The 26,005-nt window shown below is 39.3% G+C and overlaps 1 protein-coding gene across 5 annotated transcripts in view; it reads right to left on the minus strand.

Moving 5' to 3' along the window:
• ubr2 (ubiquitin protein ligase E3 component n-recognin 2) overlaps positions 1 to 26,005 on the minus strand; it is a 177,991-nt gene that overhangs the window by 139,069 nt on the left and 12,917 nt on the right. For all 5 annotated transcript variants that reach the window (XM_069931156.1, XM_069931158.1, XM_069931157.1 and 2 more), the window contains exons 4-9: positions 24,975 to 25,082; positions 23,364 to 23,494; positions 11,418 to 11,556; positions 3,843 to 3,905; positions 2,362 to 2,482; positions 1,542 to 1,649 (exon numbers count right to left, since the gene is read on the minus strand). In XM_069931156.1, the coding sequence (XP_069787257.1) occupies positions 1,542 to 1,649; positions 2,362 to 2,482; positions 3,843 to 3,905; positions 11,418 to 11,556; positions 23,364 to 23,494; positions 24,975 to 25,082 (670 nt within the window). The remainder of the gene's footprint in view (positions 1 to 1,541; positions 1,650 to 2,361; positions 2,483 to 3,842; positions 3,906 to 11,417; positions 11,557 to 23,363; positions 23,495 to 24,974; positions 25,083 to 26,005) is intronic.

Here is a 26,005-nt window from a genome sequence, read left to right on the forward strand (position 1 = left end):
GCTTAATTTGTATCAGCAATTAATTTCTATAATTTATTCAGCAAAATATCTTAAAACCTTCAATCAACAACACATGAGATTTATTCAGTAATGAAAAAAACAATAATCTGATGGGAAGGGTACATTTATCTGGAAGTATATGTCTCGCAAATTGAGATCTTTGGTACATTGTAGCCTTAACAATTTCAGGCAACTTGCTTTTTCTGGTTATAATAGAACTGGACAGTTCTTGATTGGTTATCAAGCAATTATATTAGTATAAACACAGAAATACTGGAGGAACTCAGCAGGTCTCACAGCATCCATAGGAGGTAAAGTAAGTAAACTGAGGTTTCAAACCCAAGCTATTCTTCAAGGTACGTGAAAAAGTAGGGGAGCACCTGAACTAAAAGGATGGGGAGAAGGGAAGAAAGAGCAGAGAGAGGAGTACAAACCAACAGACAAAAGTTTGGATATAGATAAGAGGACAGGAGAAAAAGATAGAACTGATAGGGGAGGAGGAGGGTTGACTCTGTGACAACAGAGCTGGGGCAAGGAGACAGAGGGAGAAGGGGAGAGACGCAGCTGGAGGAAAAGAAACACAGATATAGATGGGGGGGTGAGGGTGGGAGGGAGGGGCGAGTTAGCAGAAACCAGAGAACTCAATGTTAATACCATCCAGTTGAAGGGTGGTTTCAGTCTAGCAATGCACAAGTCCATAGACAGACATGTAGGCAAGGGAATAGGGCAGGGAATTTAAATGCGTGGCCACTGGGAGATCCAGGCTATTGCAGCAGTCACAGGTGAGGTGCTCAATGAAACAATCTCCCTGTTTTTGTCCAGTCTCTCCAAAGTAGAGGAGACCACAACGGGAGCACCAGATACAGTAGATGACCCTTGCAGATTCACAAGTGAAGTGTTGAAGGACAGTTTGGGGTCCTGAATGGAGGTGAGGAGGAGGTGTGGGTTCAGGTGTAGCACCTCCTGCTGTCACAGGAGTAGGTTCTGATGGAGCGATTCGTAGGAAGAAATGAATGGACAAGGGAATCCCAGAGGAATCAGTCCCTGTGGAAATTAGAGAGGGGAGGGGAAGGGAAGTTATGTCTGGTGGTGGGATCACATTATAGGTGGTAGAAATTGCAGAAGATAATATGTTCGATGTGGAGGCTGTTCAGATGAAGACAAGAGGAATCCCGTTCCTTTGCATCTTGGGGCAGAGGGGGCCAGAATAGATGTTCAAGAAATAGAGAAAATGAGGTTAAGGGCTAAGTTGATGGTATTGGAGGGGAAGCCACATTTTTTGAAGGCTGACAAGCTGAGAGTAGATCTGATGGAGATGGAGGAATTGAGAGAAAGGAATCAAATCATTGCAGGAGACAGGGTGTGAAGAAGTGTATTGAAGGTAACTTGAGTTGGTAGGACTGTAGAAAATATCTGTAGAGATGGAGGCAGAGAGATCGAGACATGGGAAGATGTTGCCAAATGTGGATTAAGTGAATTTGAGATTGAATTCACTTGATTTTCACTCCAACCTCAAATTGTTCTATATTCTATAGTATTACCTTTCCATAGTTTTGAGTCACAGAGCATCAATTTATCAACGAGAGAAGAATGGTCTTCGTCTGGCCTTTGCTGTAATCCTACTTGACACAATATTCGCCTTAATCCACCTTGAGACAAAGCAAAGGCTTTTCTTAAATGAATGAACTATTAATATGAACAAATCGCTGTGCTAGGTATTGTGGTGTAGCCCAATGCAGAGTTATTTAAAAACTACTCTGAAAGTTGAATTGAATTGTTTGTTGTCACATGGACCAAAATACAGTGAGAAACATTCTTTTGCATGTTATCCAAGCAAATCAACCTATTCTTAAATACAAGATAGTGCAAACAAAATTTTAAAAGTGCAGAATCTAATGTCAGAGAGAAAAATACAGTTAAAAATCAGTGCAATTGCTGTGATTGAGTAGGATTTTGTTAAATAAATCTTTACATATGAGAATCCATTCAACAACTGGATAATAGTGAGAAAGAAATTACTTTTGAATCCGGAGATTCGTTTTTTCAAGCTCGTGCATATTCTGCTCGATGACAAGAGTAGAAGAGAGTATGACCAGCGTAGAATGAATTCTTTAAAAAGTTGGTAGGTTTCCAGGACAGCAGGTGGTATAGATGAAGTCTACTCAAAGGAATTAATACCCTGTCCTCTATGTGAAATAATTAAATATCAAGGTAGATTGAAGTGTGAAAAGTCATTGCCCACAATATGTATGACATCCAGACAGCTAATTACATGTTGAACCTTTTACTGTTCAGAAAATTCAGTGCGAGAGCAAGAGACATATTTTTGGTACCAAAGAATTATTTCTTTTCAAGTCTTACCTGAGTAACCAATCACCTGACTCAGCCAAATTAACAACTTTATGGCAAATGCCTGATGTGCAACAACAGATGAATGCATTACTTGCACTTTTAGCGGTTTGTTCTGTCGACTTGTATTCCTCTAAAGTAAATTGGAGGAAAAACTGTCAATTGGACAGAAAATTTATATATGGTACTTAAATAAATACACAAGTACATTTTATTTTTAAAATATTTTTATTGATTTTAATAAAAAAACATACAAAAATACAATAAAATGATATGGATAATTACACAAACTTAATTTAAAAATTCAGTATATCAAAAATATACATAAATTGTAAATCATATCCATAATCCATATTCCAAATGATATTTTTTAGAAACTAATAACAAAAAAGGAGAAAAACAATGTTGCCAGATGCTATATATGATTGATATTAAAAGAAAAATGAAGTTATTAAAAAATACATAAAAAGAATGTGGAAAAGATACAAGTCACACAATTTAATTATACTGAAGTGAAATTATAAAGATAGTGAGTCATAAATGACCCCCATAACGTCTGAAATCATATTTGAATTATTAACTGAATAACAAATCTTTTCCATATTCAAACAGGACATGATGTCACACAACCACTGATCATGAGTAGGCAGGGCAGATCCTTCCATTTCAGTAAAATTGCATGCCTCGCCAAAAGAGAGGCAAAAGAAATAGCACGACTCTGAACCAGAAACAATTCCCTCCCATTGTACCAAAGAGGGCCACCAAAGGATTTGGTATTAAACCTGTATTAAAAAATTTTAACCAAGAATGGAAAACATCTCTCCAAAATTTTTCTAAACTAGGACAAGTTCAGAACATATGAATTAATGACATTTCTCCACTTTGACATCTTTCACAACAGTGGCTCTTATCAGAGAAAAATAGACAATTTAGCCATAGACAAATGTGCTCTGTGTATCACTTTAATTTGTAATAAACAATGGTGAGCACATAATGAAGAGCTAGTAACCGACTTCAGAATTGTGTCCCAATCCACATCCAACAGAGTCAAATTTAATTCCTGTTCCCAAGCATGTTTAATTCTAACTAATGAAGTCTGATTTAAACGATTTCTCAAAAATAATATATTAAACAAGAAGGCATTAAAGCAAAAAAACTCATCTACGAAATTTGATTCAGACTCTCTGAGAAAATCAGATAACTGTGGTTCAAGAAAATGCCGGAATTGCAAATATCTAAAAAATTGAGATTTGGACAGGTTAAATTTAGCAGAAAGCTGCTCAAATGATGCAAAATATCCATCCATGAACAAATCCTTAAAACTTTGAATACCCTCTCGATACCAACTCTGAAAAATAACATTATGTAAAGAAGGTTGAAAAAAATGATTGGATATAATAGGACTTGAGAGAGAAATTATGAAATGCAAAATGTTTTCTAAACTATCCCCAAATTCAAGTATACTTTCAACAAAAAATTATTTTCTTACTCACCACTATTACTGTTTTAGCTTGATCACAATAATGGAAGTCACCATATCGAACAGATCTGCGACCCTGAAAAAAAAGATAAAAATCAAAAATGAACAACTAGAACTCCAAATGAGATCTTAGGAATGCTAAATAAGGATTTTCACTTGGAATTTATTTTTAGTTTTATCAGAAAGTTAAACTTTCCATTCTGCTACACTGGTCATGAAGATAGAGAGGTGTACCCTGTACAATGTAGAATGTAAATTGTATTTGTAACTTCAAAACTAAGAGCAGCAAACTTCAGTTATCTAATTAAATTTTTTTTGGAGAGAAAAAGAAAGGTAGCATTACATCTTGGTCACAAGTATTTTCTGACAATTTACCATTTTCAAAAGCTGTTATCAGTCTGTGATTATGTGAACTTAGTGGGTAGTAAATGCAAATTGAAGAAAAAAATTAGTGGAGGTAATTATTTTCTCAAAATCTAAAGGTTGTGGCGGCATGCCACAAGGCAGGCGAACCGGCCCCACTTGTAATCCACGCAGGTTTCCCCTTCTTCTCAGCATCGGGCTCAGAAGCCCACGCTGGTGGACTACGTGACGCCAGAGTGACATCGGCGCCCCCCAGTGCGGTTCTCAGCCAGGTCCGGGCTGGGAGTAGGTCCAGCCCGGCAGCCAGCAATAAAGCAGTTTTCTGCTCACTGAGCTCAATCCATCTGGTTGTGTGTTCTTTCAGTAGCAGTGTAGCTCCCGCTACAATTGGTGACCCCGACTGGTTCAAACGTCTTTGAACCCAACATGAGCAAACCTGGGATCAATGCTATAGCTGTCAAACTGCCTCTCTTCTGGGTTCAGGAGCCGAAGACCTGGTTCGGCCACGTGGAGGCCCAGTTTCACCTCCGCCAGATTTCGTCCGACACAACCAAATTCTACCATGTGGTCGTCGCCCTGGACCAGGCCACCGCCAAAGACAAATACGGGACCATCAAGTGAGTGCTCATTGGATCCCTAGGACTATCCAGGTGTCAGCGTGCCGCTCAGATGCTACAATTCGCTGCCTTGAGGGACAGGTCCCCGGTGGAGCTGATGGACGAGATGCTCGCGCTCATGGGTGATCACACCAACTGCCCACTCTTTTAGTGAATTTTCCTCGACCATCTGCCATTACTGGTCCAAGACAGCTTTACCGACCCGAGGAAGGTTGCTCAGAAGGCCCAAATGCTATGGCTCGAGCGATTTCTGGAGGGCTCAGTTGTCCAGTGGGTCACAAGGCACGGGCATGACCACGCCAAGCCTGCCTCTAGTGCTGTGGTTGAACACCCGGCCCCTGCAGGGGCCACCAAGAACATAACCAGGGGCATGGCATCCGCTCCAGGCCTCTGCTTCTACCAACAGCGCTGGGGAGCCAAGGCTCGGAAGTGTCGTCAGCCCTGCTCGTTCCAGGGAAACGAGCAGGCCGGCCGCTGTTAATGGCTGCGGTGGCTGGCCAAGGACACAGGCTCCCCTACCTGCGGGACTCAGTCAGCGGCCAGCACTTCTTTGTCAACACTGAGGCCCAGATCAGCGTCATCCCGGCCACAGCCATCGAGTCCAGAAACCGACCTCGAGGACCTCCCCCTCCGTGCGCCCAACGCAACAGAAATCCGGACCTATGGGAACAAAACAGTCCATTTCCAGATCAGCCGGCGAAAGTTCGAGTGGAGGTTCACCATCTCATCCCTTCCAACCCCCATCCTGGGTGCCGACTTCCTCCTCGCCCACAGCATCCTGGTGGACATTCGAGGTAGGCACCTGGTAGATGCCCAGACTTTCCAGGCCGTTCGCCTCAACACCTCTCGCACAGAGCAGCCGCAGATGGCAATGATCAGCAAGCCCAGAGACTAGTTCCAGCAAATCTTGGACGCGTTCCCGGCCCTCCTCAGGCCACAGTTCTCCGGTGCCTCACCGCGCCACGGGATGTTCCACAACATCCCCACGCAGGGTCCACCAGTTCACGCCAAGGCATGCCGGCTCCCGCCTGACAAGCTCCAGGTGGCGAAGGAAGAGTTTTCGCATCTGTTGGAGCTGGGGATCATTCAGCAGTCCGACTGTCTGTGGACCTCACTGCTCCACCTGTCCTGAAAGTCTCCGGCGGCTGGCATCCCTGCAGAGACTATCGACGGCTCAACAAGGCAACAGTTCCTGACCGTTACCCCATCCCTCACATCCAGGACTTTACAGCCAACCTGCAAGGTGCGAGGGTTTTCTCCAAGGTTGACCTGGTGCACGGGTATCACCAAATCCTGGTGCACTCTGAGGACATACCCAAGACGGCCATCATCACCCCCTTCGGCTTGTTTGAATTCCTTCGCATGCCGTTCGGGCTAATGAACGCAGCTCAGATTTTCCAGTGCCTCAGGGACCTGGATTTTGTCTTCATTTACTTGGACGACATCCTCGTTGCCAGGAGGGATGGGGCACAACACAAGGTCCACCTGTGCGCCCTCTTCTCCCAGCTGGCCGACTTCGGCCTCACCATCAACCCAGTCAAGTGCCAGTTCGGGCCACACCATCACGGCCGAAGGAGCCAAGCCCGCCGCTACAAAGGTCGTCGCTATCAAGGAGTTTCCACTCCCGAACAACCTCAAGGGACTGCAGAACTTAGCGGATATGGTCAACTTCTATAACCGATTCATCCCAGGAGCCGCGCGCATCCTGCAGCCGCTATTCGCCCTCATCACAGCCAAGCACAAAACGCTCACCTGGACCCCAGAGGCCGGCAGTGCATTCAAGGTCACCAAGGACACCCTCGCGAAGGCTACCATGCTCACCCGCCCACACACCGACCTGCATATGGCGCTCTCCATCGATGCCTCTGCCACAGTCATCGGCGCCGTCCTGGAGCAGCAGGTGAATGGACAATGGAAGCCGCTGGCATTCTTCAGCCAGCTTCTCCACCCACCAGAGCGCACATATAGCGCCTTCGACCGTGAGTTACTGGGCATGTATCTGGCGGTGCGGCATTTCTACTATTTATTGGAGGGGAGGGCTTTTACCATTTTCAATGACCATAAACCCCTCACTCAGGTGCTCGCGATGGCAAAGAATCCCTGGTCAGCCCGCCAGCAGCGTCACCTCTCCTTTGTGTCGGTGTTTACCACCGACATTCGTCATAAGGCGGGAAAGGACAACGTGACACCGATGCACTCTCACGACCGGCCATCTGCGCACTGACACCCGGCCTCGACTTTGACCAGCTTGCCCGGGACTAGAAGTCCAACGAGAAGATGCAAGCCTTCTGGACTGGCATCACAGGCCTGCAGTTCCAAGACCTCCCGACTCCTAGCAGCGAAGGCACCATCCTCTGTGATGTCTCCATGGGCACCCCGCGGCCAGTGGTTCCCCAGCAGTGGCGCAGGCATGTCTTCCATCATATCCATGACCTTTCACACCCATCCATCAGGTCCATGGTCCGTTTGGTGGCAGAGCGGTTCATCTGGCATGGGTTATGGAAGCAGATCGTGGGCTCAGCCAGAACATGCACCCATTGCCAGATGTCCAAGGTGCACAGGCACACCAGGGCGCCCGTGCAAGAGTTTGAGCACGTCCAGAAATGGTTCAGCCACATTCACGTGCAGCACGCGCTACTTCCCCACTTCGGGGCCAACTTGGACTCCTTCGCACCCCACCGCTGCCTAGACATGGCTCACAACCATCTTACGTCCCCAGCGAGTTGCACCCCACAGAGTACAATTTTATTTGGCGGGGGCCGCTCGCGACACCTCTTCAGAGACCTTACGAGGGGACCTACAGGGTTGTCCAGCATTCAGGGTCTACATTCATGCTGGACATCGGCGGCAGGCTGGAGCTGTTTACTGTGAACAGGCTGAAGCCAGCTCACCTCAACCCCACTGAAACAGTGATTGTGGCCCAGCCCAAAAAGTGAGGCCGCCCAGCTAAAAAGGACATTGTCGCCAGTTCTGGGGGAGGCTGTGTGGTGGCATGCCACTAGGCAGGCGAACCGGTCCCACTTGTAATCCACGTGGCGGGGCAGCCGGCCAAAATGGCGCCATCGGGGGGGGGTTTCCCCTTCTTCTCAGCATTGGGCTCAGAAGCCCACGCTGGGGGAACCACGTGACACCCGAGTGACATCGGCGCCCCTCAACCAAGTCCAGGCTGGGAGTATAAATCCAGTCCGGCAGCCAGCAATAAACCAGTTTTCTGCTCACTGAGCTCAACCCGTCTGGTTGTGTGTTCTTTCAGTAGCAGTGTAGCTGCCACTACAAGGTATTAATTGTTTTTTTGAAAATTTTATTTATAAATTTTCCATACATGTAATCATAGCCATATACAAAATACATAGTGACGAAAAATCAATATCAAATCCATGACGATATAAACCCCAACCTCCTCCCCCCTAAATAAACCCCAACAGCAAAAGGAAAAAGAAATAAAGAAAAAGAAGAAAGAAGAATAGAAACCTGTTTGAGAGGACCCGCTTCACCACACGGCATCAATCATTTATATTTTTAATACATCTAAAGGAAGTTAATGAGAGTCAAAGCTTAAGGAAAAGATTTATAAATTAATTCCCTCAATTTGTAGACATGGGCGCCAAATTTTCAAGACGGCATCATACTTGTTTCTCAAATTGTAAATAATCTTCTCCAAAGGAATCCAGCTGTGCGTCTCTGCGTTCCACCGCTCCATACCCAGATGGGTATCTGATTTCCATGTTACTACTATACATTTTATTGCTACTGCTAAAGCAACCTTTAAAAACTCTTTTTGATAATATAGATATTTTCAATTTGGGTCTTTTCTCTTCAATATTACCGTACAAAATAACATTGGATTTTGCGGAAATTTGAATCCTTTAACTCATTCTAAATAACTCACCAAATTTAACCAAAACGGTTTCACTTTGGGGGGCAATACCAAACTGAATATAAGAAAGTGCTTATCTCCTGACCACATCGAAAACATTGATTTGATTCAACAATATGAATATTTATGTCTGTCTCCCACCATGGTCTGGATCTATGTATCCCCTGTTTGAGAGTCCCCTTCTACAATAAAGTATACATAGCAGAAATAAATTTAATATATCTACTGTGTATCGACATTTCCACATCACCACATTTCAGTAACCGCATTGTAGGACCTAGTTTATCTCTTAAATAAGCCCACATTTGATAACAAAAAAGTATATTATTTTGTATCCCATATTTATTTTTTAATTGATTAAATTCTTTCCTTTGTAACAATCTTTTTGAAACAATGCCAAAAATTTTGTTCCAAAATTCGGGCACAAAGTGGGGGGGGTGTCACATTATACACGCATATTTATGGCAGCGTGAATCGGGCGAGCGAGGCGGAAGAGAGATGGCAGCGCGAATCGAGTGGGCGAGGGGGGGAAGAGAGACGGCAATGCGAATTGGGTGGGCAAGGGGAGAGGGTCGTATTATACACGGGGGGGGGATTTTTCTCCCTTTTTCCCCTAAAAATGGGGGGGGGGAAATTGCATTATACTCAAAATGCATTTTACATGCATAGTTACAGTCATTCCTTTCTGAGACCAAATATTTAAAATTTGATTATCCATTGAAAACAGAATAAGTTAATTTTGAATTAAAGGCATTTTAGGTTGGGGAGCATTCCTCATTCCAATTTTTTTATTTACCTTATTCCAACAAGGGTGCTTCCCTCTCCCCAGATAATAATTTCGATTCTCATTTTTATATAAGTTTTATGTGATAGTCCTAGGCTACAGTTGTTACAAATGGGCAAGCTTCGACTCTTTTTTCGTTAACTATATCTAGTAGGCAAGGATGCCCTTTATCACCTGCTTTATTTATCTTAGTGATTGAACCTCTTGCAGATCTAATCCAGATTCACCCAGACATTGAAGGGATTTAATGTTAAACAAGAATACAAAATTAATTTACTTGCTGATGATGTTCTGATTTATTTGACAGAACCAACAGATTCATTACGTAAATCATATTCAAGATTGAAGGAATTATGGTAAAGTATCTGGTTATAAAGTAAATTGAGATAAAAGTGCAATTATGCCCCTTACATTAGGGAATTACACTCAATGTCAACAAGATACTCAATTTAAATGGCTGGTGAATTGAATTAAATATTTAGAGATACAAGTAGACAATAAGTTAAAGAATGTATTTAAATTGATTTATGTACCTTGACTTAAGAAAATTGGTGAGGTTTTGAATAAGCAGAAAATATTGCCACTAACATTATTAGGTAAGGGCAAGATGTTGAGAATTTCATTGGATAAATTGACGTGGAATTTTGAGTTAGGAGGTTTACAATTACCAAATTTCAAAAACTTTTATACGGCAGCTCAAAAGAAATTTTTGACCTTTTTTTGATGAGGAAGAAAAAACAGCAGGGGTTAAAATAGAAATTGATAAAATAGTAGAGAGAGGAAATCGGAAGATTTTATATATAAATGGGAATCAAAATTATTATCTGGGGAGAGAAAAGGTCTTATTCGTGAGCAGAGATCATCAACTACATCTCTTAGTCCAAGCATCTGTTCCAACAGATATCAGGCACTTGAACCTCCCTATTCTTACCATAACTCTACTTCAAGACCACCAAAGAGCTGTAAGCACCACTGACTCAGCACATTTTTTGCAGTATGACCAACTATGAAGTTGATGATCTGTGCTCTCTCCACAGATAATAATTTTGATTCCCATTTATATATAAACTGATTTTCTCTCTCCTCTTTTATCAATTTCTATTTTAATCCCTGCTGGTTTTTCTTCCTCATCAAAAAAGGAGGTAAAAAATCTCAGTTGAGCTGCCCTATAATTTTTGCAATTTGGTAATTGTAAACCTCCTAACTCAAATTTCCATACCAATTTATCCAAAGAAATTCTTGGCATCTTACCCGTCCAATCTTTACTATTATTTTTTTTATCTTCCTTTTCTATTTTTTTTCTGATGCATTATGTGATTTATGTATCTGGGAAGCTGGATCAAATAAAACTTTGATTGCATTGGTAAATGAAAGTGCATGACAATAAATCTCATTCGTTCATTCCCAATTACTAAAACGACAATCAGCATCTTTGGGACTTTAGTGATGCCAGCTAGGACATTTTCCAGATTGTGAGATGTTGTTACTATTAATAAGACAATATGATAGCAATTCACTTTTTTTCTTTAAATTACATAGCAGTACAATAAATTATTCAGTTAATCCGGTGAGACTGAAGAAACCAATGAAAACAAGGCCCAAATGTGTTTAAAGGAAATGCAAGTCACCAGTGAGCCAAATGACAAATAATCATGATTGCCAAACAATGGGAAAATGGATTATTGGTGTGCTATTGTACTTGAATGACTGTAGTTTACTCTGTCGTCTGTGGAAGCATTATATGTTCCACTAAATACAACTTGTGCATATAGAGAATAATGGTGTGCATAACTTTAATTGATAATTTTCAACTTTATGACCAAGCTTTTCCTTATTGAATTATAGTTTAACATTTACAAACAATTCCCTTGAAGTGCTTCCAAATTGCAACTGTTATATATACAGTTCAGAGATTATTTGTACAAAATAGCACTAATGATAACTCACGTCTCTATCCACAGTGGTGGCAAAACTGACAGCTTCTTTTTGTGTACAGTTCACAGCCTTCTGCAAGGTTAAAATCACTTGCTCATAAGTATGGACTTCATCATTAAATAACATGCAATAATAAGTATCTTCCTTTTCCCTAAAAAGAAAACAATATTTAAAATTAGCTTTTGCCTAACTGATGAAAATAAACAAGTTTTTCCAAAAATTAAGAGCGAAATAGCAAATATTTTCAATAATAAGAAAACAAAGTTTACCAAAAAAAAGCAATCTCTCATTACATAAAATTAATTTTTGATTTGGCAAACATTTACAAGATGCAAATGTAAATTTCACATTTTCCTTAATGATCTTGTAGCTTTTAGGAGTTCCATTATGGCCTTCCTGGAAATTCTGAAATCTCGAGAGTTAAATACCCATTTTTAACTGTGTTAAAATGTTTGGCCTGGAAGTCAGACTGAAGAAAATGGAGGTCCTCCATCAGCCAGCTCCCCACCTTGACTACAAGCCCCCCCACATCTCCATCAGGCACACAAAACTCAAAACGGTCAACCAGTTTACCTATCTCGGCTGCACCATTTCATCAGATGCAAGGATCGACAACGAGATAGACAACAGACTCGCCAAGGCAAATAGCGCCTTTGGAAGACTACACAAAAGAGTCTGGAAAAACAACCAACTGAAAAACCTCACAAAGATAAGCGTATACAGAGCCGTTGTCATACCCACACTCCTGTTCGGCTCCAAATCATGGGTCCTCTACCGGCATCACCTACGGCTCCTAGAACGCTTCCACCAGCGTTGTCTCCGCTCCATCCTCAACATTGGAGCGCCCTCATCCCTAACATCGAAGTACTCGAGATGGCAGAGGCCGACAGCATCGAGTCCACGCTGCTGAAGATCCAGCTGCGCTGGATGGGTCACGTCTCCAGAATGGAGGACCATCGCCTTCCCAAGATCGTGTTATATGGCGAGCTCGCCACTGGCCACCGTGGCAGAGGTGCACCAAAGAAGAGGTACAAGGACTGCCTAAAGAAATCTCTTGGTGCCTGCCACATTGACCACCGCCAGTGGGCTGATATCGCCTCAAACCGTACATCTTGGCGCCTCACAGTTCGGCGGGCAGCAACCGCAGAGCCCACCTCACTGACAAAAGACAAAGGAGGAAAAACCCAACACCCAACCCCAACCAACCAATTTTCCCCTGCAACCGCTGCAACGTGTCTGCCTGTCCCGCATCGGACTTGTCAGCCACAAACGAGCCTGCAGCTGACGCAGACATTTACCCCCTCCATAAATCTTCGTCCGCGAAGCCAAGCCAAAGAAGAAAACAATGAGAAAAATACAGGGCAATCAGAAAGGAATTCTTCTTGTGTTTAGCTACAATAATACAAGGTTTCACCTGCTGATCCACCTTGAAAACCTGAACTGGAATTCATTTGGAAGAAGCCTGCCATTCAATTGCCTTAAACCAATATTTGATCTGAATGCATAAGCATAACTAATCAGACACAAAAGCAAATACAGAATACTTTGATGATTTACTAGAAAACTACTAATGATGCCAAATGTCTAGCTAATTTTGTAACTTGAGCAAGTTCATGGAGTAAAACTAGGAAAAAATGGACATGGAGAGTGCAGCAACTACTTTCTCATTTTCTTGTCACTTAGAGTCCAATCTGCAATGTGTTTCAATCATTCTGTTGTGTTGTGTTTTCCGAAGACTTTATTTTGTGCAAACACATTTCTAACAATTGAAGACGTTGGTAAATAATCTTCAAACTATTGCAATATTCCATAGATAAACTATTGAAGACGGTCTACAAAAAATTAGCATCTTGCACTCACCCCTCTTCAATGATGAATAACCAAACTAAAACTAATTCTATAACCACACCCCTCATGCACATGCGCACTGACAATAAGTACAAAGACATATTTTAACCAATACAATACCAGACATACATTCTGGCTTATACATCCCGGCCTCTAATTATTATACCTAAAATAATAATTACAAGCATAAAGAAAATCAAAATGTTAAATACAATTAAACATTGTGCAATAAAATAGCAGTATAGCGGTAAAGTCCAAAATAATAAAATAAAAGTCAACCAGGCTTTTCTGCCTCTGCGGAAGGCAGAGTTTGTTAATCAAACGGTTCAGAAAACCATTCTTGGTCAGGATCCAAACCTGACATACAAGCCCTTTCTTGTCAACCACAGTCTCAACAATCCTTCCAGTTAACCAAGTGTTTCGAGGTGCCGAATCATTGATAATAATCACTATGTCCCCGAATGTGAAGTTACTAAGTTGTCCACCAATTCTTAATACCCCATCATTCAGAATGGGATCAAGATTACAAATATGACTGGTCCTTTTAAATACTTTTCAAACTTGAGATCACATCAGTAAATTCTTTTCTTTGGCAAAAGTAGAGATTTCAATTTCAGCATTAGCTAGCTCTTCAACTGTGAGACCTCTGTTTTCCTGAGTCTCAAGATTACTTGTCTCCTTTTGCGACAAGTATTATCTGAATGAAGCTGAGCGAGAACATCACTTGCTGTTTCTTCTTTCTGTTACGATGCATAAGCAGTTTTTTAAGTCTAAGCATCCATGCTACTGCCCTTTTCAAACGAGTCCAGGATGAAAAGTTATAGATTACGCAAGTCACCAAATCCATCTCTTCAGACATAATTTGAGCAGTATTTACTGTTGCAGTGTTGATTTCAGAGTCCTGATCATTATTATTTATTCCTTTTAAAGATCCAATAACCATCCAATCAAGCCTAGTTTTGACAGCTAATGGTCCGTTTCCATCATTCCGTATTACCTTTAATGGTTCCAAAGCCTTTGATTCATTTGAGCCAATCAACAACTCTATTTCAGAGTTAATTTCAGGAAGAACAACATTTCTCAGATGCCTCCATTGATCAATGTCATTTTGATGTGGAATGTTTCCTTTGTGCACAGGCATAATCTCTTGAGTCCATATGTCCAGAAGATCCCAATAATCATTGCTATTCATACCAACAATCTCTAGATCAGAAACAATGTTGGTTTCCACTACCTTCTCTTGACACATGGTTGTTTGTAGAAACTTTTCTTCTCTGTAGATTGAGCGTTTTCATGAGCTTTTCTGTACAAAACGATGCAGTAAAAATGCATAAATATATATTATTACATTACCTTCCTTGGCTTTGACTCGCACTGGTACTATCGAAAGCTTGCAGTTATCTTCGTAGGCCCCAGTAAGACCATTTATTTGAACTGAGGCTATAGCATTGTTTTCCCCTGTTTCTTTTGTTACTGTTTGTTCCCTTTTCATATCCTTCTTTTTCCTTTTATTTTGAAGGATGTGTAGTATTTTGGGATGTTTTAGACCGCATATGTCACAATTGAGTCATTTCTTGCACTTTTTGCTGATGTGTCCTTTACACAGACCACCAAAACATATCCCATTTTCCTTTAGGAAAACTATTTTCTCATTATGCAGCTTCCTTTCAAACTCTGTACACATTTCAAAAGCATGAATAAACATTTCTTCACTGATTGCAAGCCTTTCTTCTCTTTAATTTCTTTATCCTTTTCCTCATGTCTTCTTCTCTATAGCTGTCACAGTAGTGGTGAAGATACTTTCTTTTATCCTTGATTGAGGTTGTGTCTTTTATCCTTTCACATTTTTGCTCACCATTGGAGCATTCTTGATATTTTCATATATTGGTTGAGTAGCGATCTTCACATGCAATTCAAGGAATTGTACCAAATACTCAAAAATAGGAGTATGATTATTTCCTATTTCAAGATCACAAATCTTTGTCTCCACGAATCCCTCAGCCGCAAAGGCAATTTCCTCAGGATATTTAACATTTTGGAAGTCACTCTAAGTTCACACAAATTGCCGATATTTACCATGGCATTACAACATCCTCTTAAAAAGAAAGTGTATGCTTGCAAAGCCTTTGCATCCTCTGGTATTATTGATGACCATGAAAGAGCCTTTTCAATATAAGCTATCACAATTCTTTGCTTGTTGCCAAAATGCTTTTCTATTAACATCTTTGCTTTTGTGAATCCTTCCTCTGGATTCATATGCATGCAGCTTCCGACAAGTTCCTTTGCCACCCCTGATGTAAACTGTTCTAAATAATAAAGACGATCTCTGGCATTTTTATTCTTACTTTCAATATTGTGTTCAAAGGGTATTATGAACGCTTGATACTGAAGTGGGTCTCCATCAAAGATTGGAATCTCCTTCTTGGGCATAGAAGATAGACTATGTTGCTGCAATAACAATGCAGTACTATCATTTTGGGTTTGCAAGACTGATAATAAATTGCCTTGTTTTCCTCCTCTTGACACAGGCAATGTATTAGGAAGTGGCATATACCTTGTAGCATAAGATTGGGTCATATCTCTCTCCACAGTAGATGCAATCAGTATCTGTGGACTACTAAACCCATATGCTGTGAAGTCTTGCCCACACACATGCAAGTCTTGTACTTGCAGTACCAAAGGTACTGTTTCTACATTAAATGGTCTCTTTTCCTCTTGTCCTCTCTCCAAACATGGATCCTTATTGTCAGACTGTGGTGAATCTCTGCTGAGCTGTCAGGTTTTCCACTTGGCTAGCCTTGCTTTACTGATATTGGCCGTGTATTATCTCTACCATTAAAGACACTCCCCTTGGGTATAACTGTGTATGCACCCATTGTCTTTTATTATTGTCCCATTAGTTTCTGCTAATAAAAGCCATGATTATTGTTTGACTATGTTGCCTTGGTCTACTTCATTGACTGATACTTCACAGACACTTTGGATTACTTACTTTGAACATTTGATACCCTTGAGGTTCCTAGTACTTTAATTTTGGCCTTAACAGTGGCAATATTTGGATCCATTTCCAGCTGCTCCTTTTTCCTCCTTAGCTGTTCTTCCAAGGCATGTTTTTCCTGTAGCATTGCTCGCCTTGCCTTGAGAATGACCATGTCATCCTCGGCCTTCTTGCATGCCAATGCAGTTCTTGAAACCTTTGAGCTTGCTCCTTAACTTCTTTTACTTCTCATACTTCCAATATTGATGCACTGTGCTTTAGTAGCATATTATCCTGTAGTTCAGATGCTGTCTCCATTTCAGGTTGTTCGTCCTTTTCAACAACATCCAAACGGATGACATTAGATTCTGTTGATGTCTTTTGCAGTAATTCCTTTGAGAGTTTGCTTTGAGTGGCCACAAGCTTCTCGGTTTCCATATCTTCTTTGTAACAAGAGTAGCTTTGGCTCCACCTGTAGCTAAACCTCTTTGCTGCAAGAGATCTCTGTCCACAACCTTGGACTTATCAAGATGCTCCTTCGAGTAAACATCAATATCTCCGGCTTCAGCCTTTTGGCTTGCATCCATCTGGCTGCTGCCATCCATACGCACCTGTGGCTCCACAACCAACCTAAACAGAGCAGTCATCAAGGACAAACTGCTAAACAAAATTCAGATTGTTCAAAACCATTAATATAATGGTCTTTAAAAATGTCTCCTTTAGATATTTGCCGACAAGATAAAAACTCTTAAAGATCAGCTCAAAATGTTCAGAGTCCAATCGACATGATAAATTATCCAAATCCAATTTAGAAATCTCATTGACTGACTGCATAATTTTTTTGGAGACTTAAAAATTGTAGTGACTACTTTCCTATGTTCTTGTTCTCGCTTAGAAAGCAAAGTGCAAGTCCAGTCTGCGACGCGTTTCAATCATTCTAAGATTCTGTTGTGTTTTCCAAAGACTTTATATTTACACACACATTTCTAACAATTGAATACATTGGTAAATAATTTTCAAACTCTAGCAATATTCCATAAATAAAAAATTGAAGACGGTCTAGAAAAAATTGGCAACTTGCACTCACTCCTCTTCAATGATGAATAACCAAACCAAAACTAATTCTATAACCACATCCTTCGCGCACATGCATATTGATATCAAGTACAAAGATCTATTTTAACCGTTACAACACTAGTGTACATTCTGGCTCCTATAGGGAGTGTAGGTAGAAGATGATACAGGTGCACCTGAATATACAGTATTTTCAGCCTTCATTGATCAGCATTAAGCAGGTCAAGATGCAATTCTATTTTCAGCTCTGTTGGCTTACACTGTGGTGTTGGTGATAGTAAAGAAACCAAACACTAATTGTTGTCACTAGACACTTTCAGATGGCCAATTGACCCGCTTGTAAAGCCGCATATTTTGGCAAAATGTGGCTGTGGGAAGGCCATGTGAATGTGCAGGAGGAGCCTGCAAGAAGAGTTCGGTAACCCTCCTCCGAGAGGGATAATCGCAGCACAGTGGCCTCCCCAGCCATCTGAATACAGCCGCCTAAAAGCTTATTTCATCATTTTCCTTCTCTTGCAGCTTGATGTACATGATCGTTATAAATCTTTTAATTATCATTGTGTCTGTAATCACATATTCAAAGCTGCTTGCTTCTGGTAATCTCAGTCTTTTTCCCAATTTATCCTTTAAGTAGGCTTTCAGTTGATGGTATGCAAATATTGCACCATGAGTTATTCCATATTTTTACTTTATTTGTTCAAATGTTAATAAATTATTTCCCTAAAAACAATTTTCTATTCTTTTAATTCCTTTTCTATCCCATTCTCTCAAGGAAAGGTTATCTATTGTAAAAGGGATTAGCTGATTTTGCGTCAATAATAATTTTGGTATTTGGTCATTTATTTTTTTCCTTTCTAAGTGAATCTTCTTTCATATATTGAGTAAATGATGCAATACTGCTGAGCTTTTATATCGTACCACCTTTTCATCCCACCTATAAAGTATATGTTCTGGTACCTTCTCCCCTATTTTATCTAGCTCTATCTTAGTCCAATCTGGTTTTTCCCTTGTCTGATAAATATCTGATAAATACCTTAATTGTGCTACTCTATAATTATTTTTACCGTTTGGTAACTGCAAACCACCTTGGTTGTACCTCTCTGTTAATTTATCCAACGCAATCCTCGGTTTCCCCCCTTTCCATAAAATTTCCTTATTATTGTCTTTTAATGAATTTCTCTGTTAAGGGAATTGGCCACGATTAAAATAAGTATTGTATCCTTGGGAAGGCATTCATTTTAATGCAATTTACCCTCCCTATCAACGTTAGCAGTAATTCTTTCCAATGTTCTAAGTCTTCCTGCAATTTCTTTATTAGTGGCTGATAATTTAATTTGTACGATAGGCTTAAATTATTATCTAACCTCATACCTAGGTATCGGATTGCTTGTGTTTGCCATTTAAATGGTGATTCTTTTTTAAATTCTGTATAATCCGCATTACTCATTGGCATCATCACTTTTATTTGCGTTGATCTTGTCCCCTGATATTTCTTCATATTCCTTCAATTTCTTATGTAGTTCTTTTATTGATTTTTCTGGTTCTGTTAAGTATACTATGATGTCATGTGCAAATAAACTGATTTTATACTCCTTCTCCTTTATTTTTATCCTTTTTATTTTATTTTCTGTTCTTATCAGTTCTGCCAATGGTTCTATTGCTAAAGTGAAAAGTGAGGGAGATAGTTGATCTACTTAATTTAAATTGGTTCGATACATATCCATTTACTGTTACTTTCGCCAATGGTCCATTATATGATGCTTTAATCCAATTAATATATTTTTCTGGTAGATTGAACCTCTGTAATACTTTGAATAAATAATTCCATTCTACTCTGTCAAAGGCTTTTTTCTGCATCTAAAGCAACAGCCACTGTTGGCTTCTTGTTTCCATGAACTGCATGAATTAGATTAATAACTTTACAGATATTATCCGCTGTTCGTCTTTTTTTAATAAATCCAGTTTGATCTTGTTTTACTATTTTTGGTACACAGTCAGCCAATCAGCTAGTAATTTTGCTATTACGTTATAATCTGAATTAAGTGAGATATTGGTCAATATGATGCTGGTATTAGTGGATCCTTCCCTGTCTTTGGTATTACTGTAATTATTGCTGTCTTACATGAGTCTGGAAAGTTTTGTGTTTCTTCTATCTGGTTCATTACTTCCAGAAGAGGAAGAATTAATAACTCTTTAAATGTTTTATAGAATTCTATTGGGAATCTATCCTCTCCCGGCGTTTTATTGCTCGGCAGCTTTTTTAATATATCCTGTACTTCTTCTACTTTAAATGGTTTTATCAGTTTGTTTTGTTCCTCTTCTTGCAATTTTGGCAGCTCAATTTTAGCTAAAAACTCTTCTATTTTATCATCTTTCCCCTCGTTCTTAGTTTGGTATAATTGTTCATAAAATTCCTTAAAAGTTCTCATTAATCTCCATTGGATTATATGTAATTTGTTTGTCCTTTTTCCTTGATGTCAATACAGTTCTTTTAGCTTGTTCTGTTTTAAGTTGCCAGGTTGATATTTTGTGTGTTTTTTCTCCTAGTTCATAATACTTTTGCTTTATTTTCATTATGTTCTTCTCCACCTTATACATTTGTAATGTTTCGTATTTTATTTTTTTGTCCGCCAATTCTCTTCTTTTTGTTATATCATCCCTTGTTGCTAGTTCCTTTTCTGTACTTACTATCTCCCTTTCCAACTGTTCTATTTCCCAATTGTAGTCCTTTTTCATCTTAATTACATAACTTATTATCTTCCCACCAATGAAAGCTTTCATTGTAACCCATAATATAAATTTGTCGTTCACTGATTCCGTATTTATTTTAATTTGGCGTTCAATAAGCTCCTAAATTCCTGCCTTTTAAGTATTATGGAGTTTAACCTCCATCTATATGTTCTTGGTGGGATGTCCTCCAGTTCTATTGCTAATAACAGGGGTGAATGATCAGATAGCAATCTAGCTTTATATTCAGTTTTCCTAACTCTCCCTTGAATATGGGCTGACCACAAAAACATATCAATCCTTGAGTATGTTTTATGCCTAATCGAATAATACGAGTATTCCTTCTCCCTTGGGTGCTGCCTCCTCCATATATCCATATGTTTCATTCCCTACATTGATTTAACCATAAATTTGGCCACTTTATTCTTTTTGCTAGTCTTTTGTCCAGTTTTATCCAACATTGGATCCAAATTAAGGTCAAAATCCCCTCCTATCAATATATTTCCTTGTGTATCTACAATCTTCAAAAAAAATCTTGCATAAACTTTTGATCCTCTTCATTATGTGCATATATATTGAGCAAATTCCAACATTCTGAATATATCTGACACTTTATCATTACATACATCCCTGCTGGATCTATTATTTCCTCCTCTATTTTGATTGGTACATTTTTATTAATTAATATAGCTACATCTCTTGCTTTTGAATTATATGATGCTGCCGCTACGTGCCCTACCTAGTCTCTCTTTAATTTATTATATTCCACTTCAGTTAGATGCATTTCCTGCACAAATGCTATATCTATTTTTTCCTTTTTTCAGTAAATTTAATAGCCTCTTCCGTTTAATTTGGTTATGTATTCCATTAATATTTATAAACATATAATTCAACATGGCCATCTCATACCCTGTTTACACCTCATTTCCACTTCCTCACCACCACCACCCCCCTTTTCCCCATTTTCATCTCTCAGTTTTCCCTTTTTAAATTCAATGTATGACAACACATTTAAAACATAAAATACTTCAACAACTCCCACATCCAATATTCCCTTTGCCCCAAATGTCCCCCCTACCCTCTCTGAGTTGCCCCTTATCCCTTGCCGGGCAACCACAACTCCCCTCTCCATTTGGATTGCAAACCGCTCACAAGCGTCAACTGATTTTGCAGTGACGGTTATTCTTGCCCACCCAACGCCCCCCCGAAAAGACATTTTTTTACAAATATAACAAAGCTCTCCCTCTTTTTTTCCCCCTTACTTTCTTTCTTCCCTTCTCTTTCCCTTCTTTAGTTCTTACATATACATTATTTTTACATTTTTATATGTATTTTATCGCCGTTCATTCTTGTTACATCTCTTCATCTGTCCTGCAGGCATTCTGCAAATTCTCATGCTTCCTCCGGATCCAAGAATAGTCTGTTTTGCTCCCCAGGGATAAATATTTTAAGGACAGCTGGATGTCTTAACATAAATTTATAACCCTTTTTTCCATAGGATCGATTTTGCTTCCTTCCTCTTCTTTAAGAGTTCAAAACTTATGTCTGGGTAAAAGAATATTTTTTGACCCTTGTATTCCAATGGTTTATTGTCTTCTCTAATTTTATTCTTTGCTCGCTCCAGTATATTTTCTCGTTGTATATCTCAAATATTTTACTAAAACGGATCTTGGTTTTTGATGTGTCTGTGGATTCGGAGCTAATGCTCTTTGTGCCCTTTCTATTTCCATTTCTTCCTATATTTCTGTCATTCCCAGGACCTTTGGGATCCATTCTTTTATAAATTCCTTCATATCTGTGCCTTCTTCATCTTCCTTTAGGCCCACTATTTTTATGTTGTTTCGCCTACTATAATTTTCCAACATATCACTTTTCTGAGCGAACAACTCGTGACTAACTTATTTATCACTTTCTTCCAATTTTCTTCTTAAGTCATTCACTTCCATTTCTACAGCTGTTTCTCGTTCTTCCACATTTTCTAAACTTTTCCCTCTTTCTGTCATAACCAGCTCTATTCTATTCACTTTTTCTTCTGTACTTTTCATTTTTCTTTTCATTTCACTAAACTCTAATGTCAACCCTTCTTTTAATGCTCTCATTTGTTCTTGAAAAAAAACTTTATCTATACTTTGTCCATCTGTTTTACCTTCTATTTCTCTGTGCAGATCTTGGTCTTCTTCTTCCTCTTCTTCTGTGTCGGCACTTGTGTTTGTGTCTTCTTCTTCTCTTCCTTGTATCTGTGTCTCTTCTGACTTTCCTGATGAGTTGCTTGTCTCACTTTGCTGGGCTTCTTCTTGCTTGGCTTCTTGCTGTTGGTCCTCTTCTTCTGGGCTACTCATCTGTTGGGCCTCCTGCTGCTGCTCTTCTTTCCTTTCACCCTTTCCTGTCGCTTTCCTCTTCTTCCAGCTGAGAGGCCTGGTGTCGAGCATCCCTCAGCTGGTAGCGTTGCGTTTGCCTGCTTCTCAGCTGAGTCCCCCCTCCTGTCGGTGTTCTCCTTCTCCTTAGTAAGCGCACTGTGCACTTTTGTTTGGCTCAGAGAGCCATTTTTGCAGTCCAGCGGACGGGGGGGGGGGGGGTCGCGAATCTGTGGGTCATCACCAACCTCGGAGAACGGGCTCTCTTCTCCACGACGGCTCCCTGTTTCTTCATGCAGGTAAGGCCTTGCCCTTTCTCTTCCGGCATCTTTTCTTGTTTTTTTCCCGTTGTTTTTACTTTTTCCTTCTTGGGTGCCTTTTTTTTTCTTTTCTCTACAACTTTATCTTTTATTTGTTATGTTTTGTATTTCTTGAACTTTGTATTTTCTTCACTTTATTTCTTTTCCGGAGAGGGCTGGTATTCCCCCACCGGACACTACTCCATCACGTGACTCCTCCCAGAATGTGTGGTGTAGTTGAGCAAGCATTTATGATCTAATACTGTGACAACATGTTAACCAGCAGTACTAAAATATCTAAAGGTTAGGATAAATCAAATTTAAATTTTACATTTAAATTTAGACATACAGTATGGTAACTTGGCCTTTCGATCCACGAGCCTATGCCGCCCAATTAGACCCAATTGACCTACATCCTGGTACGTTTTTGAAGGGTGGGAGGAAACTGGAGCTCCCAGGGAATATGCACGCAGATATGGGGAGAACACACAAACTCCTTATAGACAGCACAGAATTCAAACTCCAGACCCGATCACTGGCGTTATAACAGCATTGCACTAAACACTATGCTAACCGTGGAGGAAAAAAAATTCTTAAAGCACCAACTTTAAAACCAACTTTTCTTTGGCAATCTGCATTAACTCAGCTATTTGCATTTTCAATTACCATTAATACTTACAAGGGATCTAATCCAGAAGGCAATCTATCTTCTTCTACCCACGTTAGCATATCTACTGCATATTTGAATGCAATTGCAAAAATATTATAGGCACGTCCAATCATGTCCTCAGATAAATGTACCAGTGGATCCTGAGAAAATAAGGGTGAATTAAAATTTATCTCAATTAAAGAGCATCAAAGCAAAAGAATTAACAAAGCAAAAAAAATTCTAACAAGTCAAAGTTCCAACAGTATTTGAAGAAGTTGATTTATAATTGATATTTAACTGAGAAACTAATCCTGCCATCTATTACCTCAGAAGCATATAATAGAAAGACGCTCTTTGACCCATCAAGTCATTGCCAATCTATTACTCTGCCCCGTCCCAATGACCTGCATCCATATTATTTCCTTCCATACCCCTCCCATCCATGGACATCCAATTTTTTCTTCTAGGAAGTGCAATTCATAGAAGAAAAAAAAATGCTTATACAAAGCATTTTGCAAGAAGAATGCCTAAGAAAGACAAATCAGTTAATGAGAAGCCAGATAGCTGCTAAGTATATGTTGATGTAAAAAAAATGAATGCTAACTGAATTCATTAAGAATTCAGTAAGACACAAGTAGATCTTACCAGGTGTTAATATGATTAATCTTTTACCCAGGCAAAACAAAACATCTGAATTTATACAAGACTGATTCAGCAACAAATGCACAGATTATGTATAATTGAAGTGGAATACAAATGGGTTTGAAAACTGGGGTATTTGCATAAGAATGAAGGAAGCAAAATCCAACAGGTTGTAAGTTTATGAAAGATTTTGAATTTAAAAAATCCTGGCATTTGATTCTGAATAATTTCTTAACAAAAACAAATATAGTTATTTAGACAACAATAAAAGGAAGTTGGATAAATATTTGAAGCAACTGCAAAGAACTGAATACAAAGAACAAATGCCTGCAATTCTTGGGACCAACTCTATGGTCTTGAAGAGTATGGCACTTGCAATTAATACACTGTATCCTTGACCAGAAATTGATATTTTCATTTAAAAAATTCACAAACACAATTTCCAATGGAGTAAGTTTCAATGAATGCAAGTGTAAAGGGATGTTCTGAAAGCAGGGATTAAAATAACAATCTATCTTGGCAATGAAATGTCAGTGTACATTTCAAAAAATTAATACTATATGCTTTTCTTTAAATTGAAAGGACTTTTTGAACGCCACTGAGAAATACTAATGGTGCTAATAGTTTTGAGGTATCATTTCTTGGATGAGTAATACTGGGCTCCAAGTTGACTAAAAAAATACATCTGCAAGTTCTATTCTAATCCTGCCAGTTGGATCATTTAAATTCAATTTTTTTTAAAACTGCAGATAATAAAAACTATTAGTGCAAGGAATCATTTATTAAATTGATTGGAATGAAAAACCAACGGGTTTAAGAATGCCATTGTGAGAAGGAAAATAGCTGCCTTTTTTATTTTGCCAAATATATAACTCCGAAATGGCCTCTCAAAAGTCATGGGATCAAAGTAAAAAAACCACCTATTGTTCAAGTATTATTATATCATTTATACTAAAAAAAATACCATTTTGAATAACCAGTCAAGAAAATGTGCTGTACCTCCTCTGGAGCTTCTCCAGAAGGTTCATGCTTTCGACAGTATGGACCTTGTTTCCAGGCTTCAGTGTCTCCACAGTCACAGAAACCCCCTCCACCTGATGTTGTCATCTAGATCAAAAAGCGTCCATGTAAATATCTATATTATTTCCAATTACAAAAACAAATCAAAGGAAACAAGAAGTGAAAACTACCCTATAAATGAAATTATTCAATTTCTAATCTTATTAATAATCATCACTTGTCAATATTCAGGCACAGCAGGAGAGGCAACAAAATCTAACTTTATAGATTATTTTGCAAAGTTTATGTGGTCACTTTTTACAAAATGTCTTTCCTTCATGATTTTGAGTCATTATTTTTCCACCCAATAAGAGCAAATCATCAGCGAAAGCTCAAAAGTCCAATAGGATCCGAGAGTCTTTTAAAGGGCATGGGAGGGAAAAGGGAATAAACCATGAGAGATCAAAATGAGGAAATAAAAATAGAACACACGAAAAAAAATAATGGTTTGAAAAGAGAAAATCTTAATGTTTTTGGTAATTATATCTCATTAAATTCCTATTTTGTAAATGATAATAAGCTGAATTTTTATTACTCTCATTTCCCTCAGGGCTTTTTTAAAATATTATGGACGTGTATGTTATAGTCATTGATAACTATTAATTCTGAGAATTAGGTACCCGACTTGATAGGTTAGCTTGGTTTCTACTGCCACAGCTGCTGCTAATCTGCTTAATACTTCCAGCATTTTCTGTCTTAATCTTCTATTTTCACATGCGGTTTTTCAACTCAAAAGAATAAAGTCAACGTTTGGATTTCTGGTTGTGAAGCTGGGAAGTAGAATCAAATTTAAGCCACAAGTGCAGAGATGTAGAACAGCTCAGTCACAGAAGAATCTACACAAGGGGGAAACAAAAGAACTTGAGGTTTGAATACAAAGGTCAGCCATGTGGAAGCAAAACTGAGAAGAAAAGTTTGCAGAGTTCTGGATTTTAAGGAAATGACAGTGTAAGGGCAAATTTAAATAGCTA

The sequence above is a fragment of the Narcine bancroftii genome, chromosome 4 (genome assembly GCF_036971445.1).
Source record: "Narcine bancroftii isolate sNarBan1 chromosome 4, sNarBan1.hap1, whole genome shotgun sequence".
In the NCBI taxonomy this organism is placed as follows: Eukaryota; Metazoa; Chordata; class Chondrichthyes; order Torpediniformes; family Narcinidae; genus Narcine; species Narcine bancroftii.